A 13,340-nucleotide genomic window follows, 5' to 3' on the forward strand; every position below is an offset into this window, starting at 1 on the left:
ACCAGCCCAACTAGGAGCATAGAATGGGCCATGGGGTGGGTTGTTTGTGATGCTGTAATCAACGAAACAAGGGTTTAACCCTCGAGTGTTCTTCGCATCGTTTTATCACTCTCTTCTTTCTCACGCACCATTTTTCTTACTCTTCGTCTTTCTCCATTCTCCTTCTGTTCTGGTAATAGTAGTATTACTTCTTATGCCTAGTTTATGCTTTATATATACATGTGGCATTGATCTATTCATATGTTCATTATATTTTTTAATTTAGAAGTTTATGAGTTTATTATGTTTCCATCATTTCTCAACTCCAATTGGATTCCATGTATGTAGCTGCTGTGTATTTTATTGATTACCTGTTTGACCTTGAACAAATGATGTTGATATAAGGAGTGAATGTGCTTCAATGATTTGTTGATAAGAAATTTGGAGACATATAGGATAACAAACAAAAAGGGCGAGTTTGCCGCAGCGGTAGGTATTAGGTAACGGTTTCAAATCCTGGAAATGGTCTATTAACTTGCGAGTGTGATGTTACATCTATTCTCGCCATTCTCCACTGGGTGGAAGCCTCGTGTATTGGGTCGCCATTTATATTATGACAAACTAGCAATCAAATAATAGGGATAAGACCCCTTTAAAGTGAGGTTAAGTGTAAATTAAGAACTTAAGATGTTGATCAATTGTAGATTGAATAAGGTGGCCTTTTTAGTGAGAGGTAAAGTGTATGTTATTAGTGCAACTACCCTTTGTATTAATTGATTAAACTGTTGTGTAGGTTTGTGGCATTTTTCTGATGTCATTGGTTTGGCCATAGTTGTTCTCTACCTTGGCCAGTGATTCTTGATCCAGTGGTTGTTGAACATTCTGAGTTTTAAAGCATTGCCTTTTACCAGCCATATACTTACCACTTCTGAAAAATGGAAAACTCGGATACAAAGTTGACCATATCATCCCCGACGCTACCACCACCACCACGAGTATCTGCGGAAGAGCCAGAGGCCAAGAAGCTGAAGATGTCTACCACTACTTCTGATGATGAAGGATGCACCACTGTCACAGGAAGGAAGATAAGATACAAGCGCCGTAAGATTGCTATATTCTTTGCTTACTGTGGTGTTGGCTATCAGGGTATGCAGAAAAACCCTGGTGCGAAGACCATTGAAGGTGACCTAGAAGAAGCTTTGTACGCATCTGGAGCTGTCCCTGAACACGATCGTGGGATTCCTAACCGATATGACTGGGCTCGCTCAGCTAGAACTGATAAGGGAGTGAGTGCTGTTGGTCAGGTTGTGTCAGGCCGGTTCTATGTTGATCCACCTGGTTTTGTTGACCGTCTTAATTCAAACCTTTCCCCTCAGATACGAATCTTTGGTTACAAGCGTGTGACAGGTTCTTATAATGCTAAGAAGTTCTGTGACCGGAGGAGGTATGTCTATCTCATTCCTGTTTTTGCTCTTGATCCATGTTGTCAGCAGGATAGAGAGTCTGTTATGGCTAGTTCGGGGTCTGAAAGTGAGCTTGTTAAATGTTTGGAGTCCTCTGAGAGAGGCCATAAGGTAATAGGGTTAGTTGGTAATGTTAAGAGCGATCTGAAAGTAGAAGCTGTGGATGTTGAGGCTGCTATTTCATCAAACAGAAATGATGCCCTTAACTCTGAAGTTACAGAGGATGTAGAGGTTTTAGTTGACAATGTGAACTCTAAAACTGATATTGAGACTGTCATTCCTGATCAGGATGAGGGTACCCCTTTGAATGGTGGATCAGTGAATACTTCAACTATTCTTGAGGAAGAAAAGGTTAATGGAGAGGAAAGGGCTACCAAAGAAAGTAAGTTTTCTTATGGTGAGAAAGAGAGGGAGAGATTTAATAGGATTTTGAAGTATTATGTGGGGACTCATAACTTCCATAACTTCACCACCAGAACAAAAGCCGAGGATCCCGCTGCTATACGTTACATTATTTCCTTTGACGCAAGCACCACTGTTTTAGTTGATGGCATGGAATTTGTGAAATGTGAGGTTGTGGGCCAGAGCTTCATGCTTCATCAGATACGTAAGATGATGGGACTTGCAGTGGCAGTCATGAGAAATTGTGCACCAGAGTCACTTATCACCAATGCTTTGCAGAAGTGAGTATTGCTTTCGTAGTTTCTGTCATCGACAAATTTCTACTTGAAATACAGTGATTCTCATCTGATTTCATTTTGTTTAATGCAGGGATGTTAATATTCATGTGCCTACTGCTCCTGAGGTTGGATTATATTTGGATGAGTGTTTCTTTACTTCTTATAACCAGAAGTGGAAAGATAGCCACGAAGAATTGTCGATGAAAGAATACGCGAAAGAGGCCGAGGAATTCAAAATGAAGTATATATATTCTCATATTGCTTCCACAGAACACAAGGATGGAACTGTGGCTCTCTGGTTGCATTCTCTAAACCATAGAAATTATCCAGACTTGCATGTTGTTAATGAGGAAGCCATAAATGATAACAAGACAGGTCAAGTTGAAGTTGTGACTGAGTGAACTTTTTCTCAGGCATTCATTAAAAACCCTTCATTTTTAATTCATTTGTACCTTATATCTTTTGCTAGTTCAGACTTTAGACTCATTATTTATTTGCCTAACCAAACTGCTTTACATCATATACAGCATCCAAAAAGAAACTAAGAATGGGAAATGAAATAGTATTGTTATATTTGTGTTTGTTATTTTGATTTTATTTTTTCGTTAATATGATTTTTCTTAATTTAAAATATGGCTGTAACTCTGTAAGTAGAGATCCATTGTTGAAGAAACGCCTGATGATATATATTTTTGTATGCTCAGGTTAAAATTTTGTTGTGTCCATTTAAGTTATCTTTTATTAGTTATGGAAAATGATAGTTTATTTACTTCAAATTAAAGCGATCCAAGTTCAAATTCTGAACGACGCACCAATGGGCGTTGGTTCAAGTGATATATGTTTGATTCTCCTTAAGCAATGTATCGGGTTCGTGTCTTGTGGGTGGAAAAAATGTCCGCTGAGAGAGTTAGCTCCACGTACCTGTGGATGTTCCGGCTCGGACAGGATTGCCTCTACTGAGAGGATACATGTGAGAAACCAAAAAAAAATTCTGGATGACACGTTTTGTGAAGTCGAGATTGCATAGTATGAAATTTTGATATAAACGATTTAATATAAATGATTTCCCGAAAATATTCTTTTTGGTTTTGATAGTTTCTCCAAAAAAATAACGTCTTTTAAAATAAAGTAAAAAGGCTCAAATTGGTTCTTCATTTTTCTTTTACTCTCATTTCTAGTCCTTGGAAAAATATACTTCAAAATTAGCCCCTCAAATTTTAAAATGTTATAAAAAATGGTACACTTGTCCTTGTTGTTGGTCAATCTTCTTTTAACCAATAGATTTTGCTTATAACGATGTTACCTAAAAGGCCTAAAATGTTCCCTTGATTTTTTTTAAGTTTGACACTAGTTTTTATCCCTCATTTTCACCATTTCTATCACCCTTATCACATATATCTACTTTATCACAGTTTGTGTCACTCTATGTGTTTGAGTTTGTGATAATTAAATTTTAACTTTTCTGACCAATCACAAGCTCGAGACACAAACTGTGGGATAACGGATATGTACCCTAATGAAAGTGGATTATTGAATTTATAGACGATGAATCATCTTAGATCTATTGAGTATTAGTTCTCCTTAAATCCAAATCAATACTTTCATATTTAATGCATGTTTTCATATTCAAGAAGGACAATTGCGTCTTTTATTTTATTTTATTGGTGGCCTGGATTCACTTGTTTCTTTTCATGTTTGGGAGGACATAAATGGATGTATAAGCAACAAATCTAGATATGTAAATTCCAATAACACTTCACTATACTTTTAGATCAACTATTGTGAATACTATCACTCCACCAAAAACACTTTATTCCCTCCCTATACAACGATCAACTACCAATCTTACCCACCATTTTCAACGATATACAAGTAATAACCAAGTCAATGACAACAACATAGAAAAATGCATTAATCAAGGGTTGCATAATGTTTTTGAAATCAAAGTAAATGTTGCATGATCATATGATCCATAAATGAATGAAAATATTGATGTCAATTCATGAGAAAAATGTACCTTTTAATGAAAACAAACCAAAAGCTTCATGATTTGTCTTGTTTTTATGGATTTGGTTAACTATTCTCATGACTCCCATTAATATTAATTTCCATATTGGGATTGAACCGAGAGGTGATGATAAATTAAGAAAGATAGGACTAAAGATAGGGATTCGTATGCCCTAGTTTTGAAATTTGTAAAAACTAAAGTGATTGTTTATTTTTCCATAAAGTAGATCGAGAACGTAAAAGTTTGAGAATTAATTTTTATCTTTATTCAACATCGTATATTATCACATAGATAAAATCATTTAGTGTAGGGAAGATTGAATGACCATGAAAATAAAGGGATCATTTTGTCCAACATTTATATATTGAAGTAACTAATTAAAAACATTATAAAATTAATTTGCAATTCCCAATTAGCGCGAGTAAAATAAAGCTAGGTTATTTTGTTGTCCACATAATAAGTAAAGAACACAGTGACGATTGTGAGAAAGTACGAAGAAGGATATGATCGGAGTAGGAAAAATGAAGCAATATGGTAACGTTCTCGATAAGCCTCTGAACAAGGGAAAACAAGAGGTTTGAATTCTTCTGTTTTCATCTATTTGTCTCTCTTTTGAATCTAAGATCTAGATCATGAATAATGTTCATAATTTCAGGTTAGTTTGAGTGCATTTGCGTTCCTATTCTCTGAGATGGTTCAATACAATCAAACTCAGGTTGATAATATTGGTGAACTCGAACGCAGGCTTGAGGATGCTGGTTATGCTGTTGGTGCTAGAGTTCTTGAGCTCCTTTGTCATCGTGATAAGGTTTTTCATTTTCATATTTTCATTTAATTATACTATATTCATATATTATCTCTTTATTTCATTTAGATCCATTATCTTCTGTTTCTACTATTCAACCCTAAATCTATTGTCAAGGTTTCTGATGCATTTTATTCTTAGAATTAAGAAACGGATACGTGTTCATATATGTCAGTAACTATGCAGCAACTTATCAAGTTATATATATAACCATTCATTTGCTAAAAGTTGGTGCTTGACATTGTATCGGAGAGACTCCATGACCAAAGTGGTCAAGAGTTTGATCCTTGACATACCGATTATTCTAAATAAATAAAACGATGTTAAATTTTCAGAACAAGGTATGGTGGGTTTGTGTGTAGTCGAAGCTTCAAGCCCAAATGGCTATTGTGTGAAGGGGTTATTTGGAAAGTTGGTTCTTGACATTCCAAATGCCTTAGTTTAGCGACAAATCTGTCCCGAGTCCTAACATTTGGGTTTGGTCATTCTATTTGAATATTTGGTATTGACAAATTATTACTAATAAAATCCGCGGTGCAATAAAATCTCACGGGTGTTTTGCCATCCTAGCCATACATTATTGTAATGTATACCCAAAGTGCCCTTACTGTATTGTTGTATCAGCCTTGACCACCCCTTTGGCTTGTTAACATTCTCTGTCTAAAGTGAGACAACCTATGCACAACCATAATATTGTCAATTGCTGTCTCGAGAACTTGTTTTTGTGATTAGAAAAACGGGGTTGTAAATTCATTGGGTCTATATTTTGACTGTTTGTATATACCTGAAATTTGGACACTAAGAGTTTTGAGTTTGGTCATGAGGCTTGAACATCTCTATATTTTTTTAATGGGATTATTGTAGCTGATATAGCAAAACCATATTCTGAAACTACAGGGAAACAGAAGGGAGACACGGCTGTTGGGTATTCTTTCTTTTGTACACAGTACAGTGTGGAAAGTGTTATTTGGAAAGGTGAGTTCCTTTATTAAATTTTGCTTGTATTACCAAATATCCCCATTTTATTTCCTCCACGAGTTAAATGTTTTGTTTAATGATGGCATGGAATTATCCTCGTTAGAGGCATGAACTTTGACCCCTTTCTCAGCCTGGATGAGGTATATCTTTATAGACTGAGAAAAAAAATCTCCGAGGTTCTACCTCAGAAAAGAATTAAATGCATTGCAATATGAAAAGACATTATAAACTGGTTAGGTGGACTATTTTATGCAAATGCTATTTTAGTAATTCAGTATATGAAGCTATTATTCTTGGCTTTATTAAGCTTTTGGGGATGTTCAAAGTATTTTAACTAGTGTAATCAATCAATATATTAATATAATCTTCTCTCGAGTCTTTATCAAATTGTATATTTTTGTCATTGTGTTTTCTACGTCATGGGTTTCCTTGTCTCTTTTGAAATTTAGTATGTTATATGGTTCACTTTATGGATCTGATGTTAGAAACCAGAAAAACAAATATAGATTGCATTAACTTATAGAACTATTCAATACCTAGAGATTTATCTTGTAGTTATAATCAATGGTTTAGGAGCGGTCGTAGTGAGAGACTGAAAGCAGTGAAGGGCTGTGATTACAAAGAGAGAGGCTTGAGTGGGAATCCCAATTTGATGTCTTGAGGAACTCTAGCATAAACTCTTGAAGTTGCCGCTAAAACCTTTTCATAAAATGATTTGGCTTTGGCATGGCCGACCCCTAGCGGGATCAAGGCTTTGTTGTTGTTGTTGTTGGTTTGGCTTCGGTATCTCAGTTTCTCTTCTCCTCCCTCTTCTGTTACCTTCCCCTCACATCGAATTGGGTTTTCTCCCACAATGAAAGTCCAGTGAAAATATACACTTGATATGAGCCCTGCAAGTTTCTGATTTCTCTCATTATTATTTCTATTAATGTTGACAGAGATGTGACTTTAAGCAAATTGAGCACTAATGTCGTTATATCAACAATCAAGCACTTAATATATCTTTGTTGAGACAATGCAAAGCTGAAGTTGTTGGCTAATCTATAAATTGTTCTTGTTGCACTATACATTCCCTAGCATAAGTAAAGTTGGCAACACTCCTTACTACTCACCAGCTTCCGTTTGTCTTTTAATTCATTATATAGGTAGCTGACTCCCTGGAGAAAGGAACCGAACATGAAGATGAATACATGATCAGTGAAAAGGAGCTCCTAGTAAACAGGTAAATTTGAGGCTTGGTTTTTATTTGACTGTTATGTGAACTGTAGTATTTTACATCAGTTATTTGTGAGTTTATGGGTCATCTTTGGTTTATAGATTCATTTCTATTCCAAAGGACATGGGAACGTTTAATTGTGGAGCATTTGTTGCTGGAATAGTTCGGGTAAGTTCTTTGCTTCCCTCTATTACCAACTGACCATCACCTAGTTATCTGATTCTTAGGGAAAGGTCTAATAAGTGGTCATTTTTGTTTAATTCATCAATTAAGGGTGTCTTGGATGGTGCCGGGTTTCCAGCTGTTGTCACAGCTCATTTTGTACCCATGGAAGGTCAACAACGTCCTCGAACAACGATTTTAATAAAATTTGCTGAGGAGGTAAAATGTCATTGATTTTGCTATTGTTCTGTGCATGCATTCATTCTGAACTGATAGTTTATTTTTTGCATATCTATCTTTCAGGTGTTACTTAGAGAAACAAGATTAGGCTGATGTTTATACTGAGAATTTTCAACTAAGATATTTGTAATGCTACACAAATATGGATGTGGAAGTTTGTCCTCTGAAATGTAATTTAAAATTCTCACCACCCTCTTTTGTTGATCTGCCCTTTAAACTCTTGTTTTTCATTCTTGTGTACGATTATGCTTGGAAGTTGGGAATCATCCTTATCAAATTATAATGCACAAAAATTTCACTATGTTTCTATTGATTTCAATTTTTTCCCCATTCCCAGTCTTTAATTCTATTTTCATGATTCCACATACTTTGGTTCTTTGCAATTTGATTGAGAATCTCACCATAGAATATTTTCTGCACTTCCCATATTCTCTTCTTGGTATCTGTTTTCCATGTCTTGGTTGTGAATCTTGTCGAGTACAGCTCCAACTTATTAATTACTTATATATATATATATGATGTATAGACAAAAACCAAGTAAAATATAAAGTTCAGGTTAAAAGCAAAGTTGAAGTTAAGTTCCGGTTAAATGGTATGTCAGTGACATTCTTCATCTACAAATGGACTCACCAGGCAAGTGAGAAACAATTGTAAATGACTCATCACAGGTTCAACCTCCAAAATTATGAGGTTGTTATATTCATATGATGAAAATGATATTCCAAGTAAATTTTGTAGTTTATCAGTACTAAGTTTCTTCTTCCAATAGTTGCATAGACTACATCACCCCAGTTCATCTAATGCAGTTTTTTGTGGTATTACGAAGGGTATTTTCTTATTATATGAGTAAGGAACTAATCTCCTTCGGGTACGTAGTTGTCATTAAAAAGTATCGCTCTCAAGATCTAAACTATTGATCTTATGTTTATCCTGGAGATCTAGCGAACTTATATTACTAGACCAACCTTGTTGGTCATCTAACGCAGTTTGGGATAAGCTAATCTATCCAAGTAATAGTTAATTAGAATTGTGAATAGATAATTGAGAATTAACAGCAACACCTTATTAATTACTGCTGTATGAAGTATAGGCAATCCAATTCAGGATCTTAAACCTGTCATTCGTTGAAATGATATCAAGGAAAAAACCAAATAGAAGACAAGGTTGGTCAATGAATTACACATACACATACTTCATCTATGAAGTACAGAGAAGTAATAGACTCAAACGTAACAGCTTCAACCTCCAACATAGATGATTTATCACATTCTCACTTAAATATTGACCCACAACCGGTGCAAAGTCAGAAATATAAGAGAAGATGGTTCTGAACAGATCTCATACCAGTATACCAGCAATATAGTCTGTATGTTGCTCAAAACTCAAGAGTGAGGGGGAAATTCGAGAATGGATAATTAAGGGTCTATTTGGTTTGCAAAATTCTTGTTTCCATTTTGTGATTATTTAGAAAAGGAAAATATAATTCATTTTCACAAACCAAACAGCCTCTGAATGATACAGATAGCATTATTTCCGAATAGAGGCCAAATAGATAGATATTAGGCTAAAATAGTCCTTCATCTTATTTGAAGTTTCAGTTTAATACTCTAACAAAAAATTAACAATTTAGTTCTTTATTTTTTTTAATGTTTTCCATTTTGGCCGTTTTGTTTGATTTTTATGAGAATATACTAAACTCTCACCAGAGATTCATGTACATACACTCTTCAGAATCTGGATTTTACATCGGAAAATGGAATACTTCCGACAACTCTTATTTTCTCTCTCTTCTTTCTTATCTTATCTGCATCTTCATCATTTTTTAGACAAACAATTATAAAATAGTATATTCTGGGACGAAAGGGTAAATTAGACAAACAATTACAAAATAAAGGACTAAATTGACACTTTTTAGTGGAGGACCAAATTGAAATCAAGAAATAACATAGAGATCAAAATAGTATTATAGCATGTTACTAAAAAAACCACTTCTAAACCAAAGAAGAAGGAATATGATCACATGAGAATGAAACCAGTAAAGATATGGCAGAAAAATCAACCTTTCATACAATCACAAAGTATAATTCAGTACAATTAGCAGATAATAAAACAGTAGACACTTGTATACAGAGAAACAACATAATAAGAGTTTCTAGTTTCTACCAAGAGGTAGAGACCTACAACTATATGTTTCCTTAAAATCAGACTTCCTAGATGAAGTGAAAATTGAAGCATAAACATCCTTTGTAGCATTAGCTGGTGCAATATCAGTGGCCTTGAATCTCTTTGCACCAACAGCAACAGCAACATCACTCACACCCTTCAAACCAATCTTCCCATTTCCTTCTACTTTCGCCACAACCTTATCATCTACCTCATGCTTTGTACCACTCAACCTTTTCCCTTCTAAACTCACACCATTATCATTATCATTATCATCATCATCGTAATCCACATTCCCATTCTTCATCTTCTTCAGCTTCTTCTTCGCCTTAGTCGTTTTCGACATTCTCTCCCTCAACACAACCACCTCTTCATCATTCCCATTTATCACAATCTTATCCAATTCCTCAAACTCCTTGTGACAAACCAAACAACACGAAGACTTAACCTCCTTCAAAGCCTTGCCACTCAACACATGCCCGCAATTCCTCAAGGCGAAAAACCGATACTTTCCATTGAATTCAAGCCCTGCAATGGGGCATTGGAACTTTGCACCACTGCTCCCATCATCTACACCAGGAATCAAATCAAGCTTCACATTGATCATATCTTTCAAACCCTTAATGTGACCAAATTCCTTAGGAAGCTTCTTACCAATCAATGCTTCAACCAACGCTTCTTTGTTGAATACATTCCCCAATTTATCAATAACACAGGGTTCCCTCAAGGGCTCATTGGACAAAGCGCAGTTCAACCACTTTGAGAGTCTTTGTTCGTTGGGGTCCACCTTGTCAGGTTTTTTCTCAGCGTACATTTTGAGGTAACAATCGCGAGATTCGGCACCGGTTGCGCCGCCGTCGCCACCGCCGCCAAATAAGCGGGATCGGAGGATGAGGGTGGAAAGGGGGGCGAATTGGGTGGTGAGAAGAGGGGTTTCATCGGGGAGAGGTTTTCCGTTGAGGGTGAAGTAGAACGAGGACACAAATTGTGGTGATTCATTGAAGAGAGAGTGTTTGAGGTGGGAAAGGGTTCGATCTGAGACGGTGGAAAGGGTTACGGATTGAAGAGGAATTCGGAGTTCATGCGATTGGAACAATATTTGGTGGGATTTGGAATTCATTTTGATAACCTAGGGTTTGCGAAATTGGGGAATTGAAGAGTTTGATGAATTCAATTGAACCCTGTTTTTGTGAATTCTGGTAGAAGGTTGCTTTATGTTGCTGCATCATCGACTAAGATGAAAGTTCTCAACTTTTGTTCAGACATTCCACCGGTATACATCTGCTGTCCCATAATTTGTGTCACCTCCATGTGTATAAGTTTGTGATTGGTCAGAAAAAATATGTTTAAGTTAAAATTTAATTATTAAATATTTTTCTGACCAATCACAAGTCCATGGCACATGGAGTGACACAAACTATGAGACAGCAGATGTGTTCCCGACATTCCATGTGGTACGAGTTATGATTAATAAAAAAAATTAATAATTAAATCTTTAATATAAAAGTATTTTTTAATCAATCATAATTCATAGCACACATTATGAGACAATACAAATGTAGCCGTCTATAACACCCCACTAAATCCACCTAAATTACAAAATTAAAAATTTGATTAGAGTTCATTGGGAAAATAGTTATACACCTAAAATGGATTAAATTTTTCTTTACCTAAAAGATGATGGTTAGTTATAAGATGGTTTTTTTGATCGGGATGATAAAAAAAGGTGAGGGACACTAGTTCCAAAAAAATTCTCATATATCATTTAAAAGTTTGGAGTAATAATGGGGCCCAAATTCCTCTAATACAATCCACTCCTTCTATTATGTCACATGGTTCGAAGTTAAGAGAATGGGATCCTTATGATTAAGTTTGAGTGTTGAGACTCATTAGGGTTAGGACCAATTTTACATTGAATAACAGAAATATTTTATACCTACTATTAGGCATTACTATATTTACACATTATTTATCAATGACTGCTTATATGGACAATGAAATTCCAACTAACAACCTTGTAAGTTAAGATATTAGCCAAGTCCTATCAAGTGGGCCAGTCTCATTTGAAGAGCTTAACTTGTTAATGTTGCAAGTTCTAATAAGAACTTGTGCTTATAAAAAAAACATGTTGAATTTGCAGCAGAAAAGGTGTCTATTGGGTTTACATTATTCATTGTTATGAAAATACCTAATGTCTATATTTAGCAAAAAAAAATCTTCTAATGGATTTTTTCTGTCATGCTAACCTACCCACTCCAAACTCTTCCCATCAATATATTTCTTATTAGACTTAGACTGGTCTCCTCTATATATATATATATATACAAACCACCTAAGGTTTGACTCTATTATCTTTTCTAAAATAAGAGTTATTTTAACTTTTTCACATTTTATGTCCCAACATTCAGAAACACCTAAACAAAGTGTGGCTTACCTTCTCTTTATGTAAATCATGTATATTGTTGGAAAGTAAGTCTCATATTGTCTACCTTATTGTCTCAAGAGTGATTTAAATACATGTTGGGCTACTCCTCTTAGTACTGAACCACATGAGAAGAGCTCAACCCAAAAGACTAGTAACTAGTTTACCAGGTGGGAGGTTTAAGTACCACATTAAGTTGTTATTCTACTCCATGTGGGACTCCTAACACCTTCCTCTCGGAAAAGTGTTGCCATCATCAATCCCACTACCACAAAGACTCAATACAAAGTTCAAGGTAAATTATTTAACATCTCATGCAATATTTTCTACTTTGTTTTCTCTGTAACCAAACTGAACATGCAAATGATATTTGTGTTGTGTCTAATAAGTTGTAACAATGATATAATATTCTTGTAGCTTGTTCACAAGAGGGGGTTAATAAGTATGGTACACTGAGTTAACTAAAATGGTCCATTCAATTGCAAGATTCTTATTCAGCTATATGTAAGTATAATATTCTTATCCCGTGATTGATTTTAAATTAGCTTAGCAGCGCAACATTGACTCTTTTTTATTAACAACCAATCATGTATAGTTAATGTATTCAAAGCAAGATCTTTAGGGTCAGCATTTGTCCTTTACAAATAGATAGGTCTTTTACTGCAAAAAGTGGCTCCTAACTGTGTTGCTTAAAAGACTAAACCAAAGCTTAGATACTCAATGTTTTAGCATGTGCTTCCACAATTTTAGCAGTACCACGAAACGTTTTAAGGAGAGCGACTTGGTCGATTATGACTCGGTCAGTAAATATTATTTCGTGTTATAAAGAATTGTTGCGAGCTACGCAAACAACAATACCTGAAGGGAACTCATATTTTTTAAGTCCAAAGGTTAATGAAATGTGGCCTAAAAAAACAAAAATGGTCAGTGAAAGTTTGACAAGGATTCTGAGGATTTTATGGTTTCTTTTAATTTGTAGATATGGGCTTTTGTAGTATTCTCTTATGGGGAATTGTTATGTTCAAATGTGAAGAGATAAATCATGTAGGGAGCAAAACAATTGAAGGGTTTTTTTAATTATGAAAAACAAATGTAGGAAAGTATAATACCAATTGAAAAGTGGTATGGGGTTAAAAGTCTCCCAAATTTTAGATATTGGGATTTTATAGTTTCCTTCATTTAAATTTTTAACTCTTATTAGAGATATATGGATAATTTAAATAA

At 35.1% G+C, this 13,340-nt stretch overlaps 3 protein-coding genes across 4 annotated transcripts; 2 read left to right on the top strand and 1 right to left on the bottom strand.

The window, feature by feature from the left end:
- On the top strand, positions 69 to 2,693 carry LOC109354955 (tRNA pseudouridine synthase A, mitochondrial-like). 2 transcript variants are annotated; one of them, XM_019597815.1, is made up of 4 exons: positions 69 to 172; positions 773 to 1,512; positions 1,552 to 2,125; positions 2,214 to 2,693. In XM_019597815.1, the coding sequence occupies exons 2-4, from the start codon at positions 915 to 917 to the stop codon at positions 2,521 to 2,523; spliced, it is 1,482 nt and encodes a 493-aa protein (XP_019453360.1). In that variant the 5' UTR covers positions 69 to 172; positions 773 to 914; the 3' UTR covers positions 2,524 to 2,693. The 2 variants fall into 2 exon arrangements, with proteins under 2 accessions (XP_019453360.1, XP_019453351.1); XM_019597806.1 differs by having other exon boundaries at positions 773 to 2,125.
- Positions 4,550 to 7,861, top strand: LOC109354973 (trafficking protein particle complex subunit 5). Its single transcript, XM_019597839.1, has 7 exons — positions 4,550 to 4,705; positions 4,786 to 4,938; positions 5,833 to 5,910; positions 7,059 to 7,135; positions 7,231 to 7,297; positions 7,403 to 7,510; positions 7,595 to 7,861. Exons 1-7 carry the CDS (start codon positions 4,634 to 4,636, stop codon positions 7,622 to 7,624), a joined length of 585 nt encoding a protein of 194 aa, XP_019453384.1. The 5' UTR covers positions 4,550 to 4,633; the 3' UTR covers positions 7,625 to 7,861.
- LOC109354965 (protein RTF2 homolog) lies at positions 9,572 to 10,909 on the bottom strand. The gene has a single exon (XM_019597828.1). It carries the CDS (start codon positions 10,812 to 10,814, stop codon positions 9,684 to 9,686), a length of 1,131 nt encoding a protein of 376 aa, XP_019453373.1. The 5' UTR covers positions 10,815 to 10,909; the 3' UTR covers positions 9,572 to 9,683.

This window comes from Lupinus angustifolius, chromosome LG01, assembly GCF_001865875.1.
Source record: "Lupinus angustifolius cultivar Tanjil chromosome LG01, LupAngTanjil_v1.0, whole genome shotgun sequence".
NCBI lineage: Eukaryota > Viridiplantae > Streptophyta > Magnoliopsida > Fabales > Fabaceae > Lupinus > Lupinus angustifolius.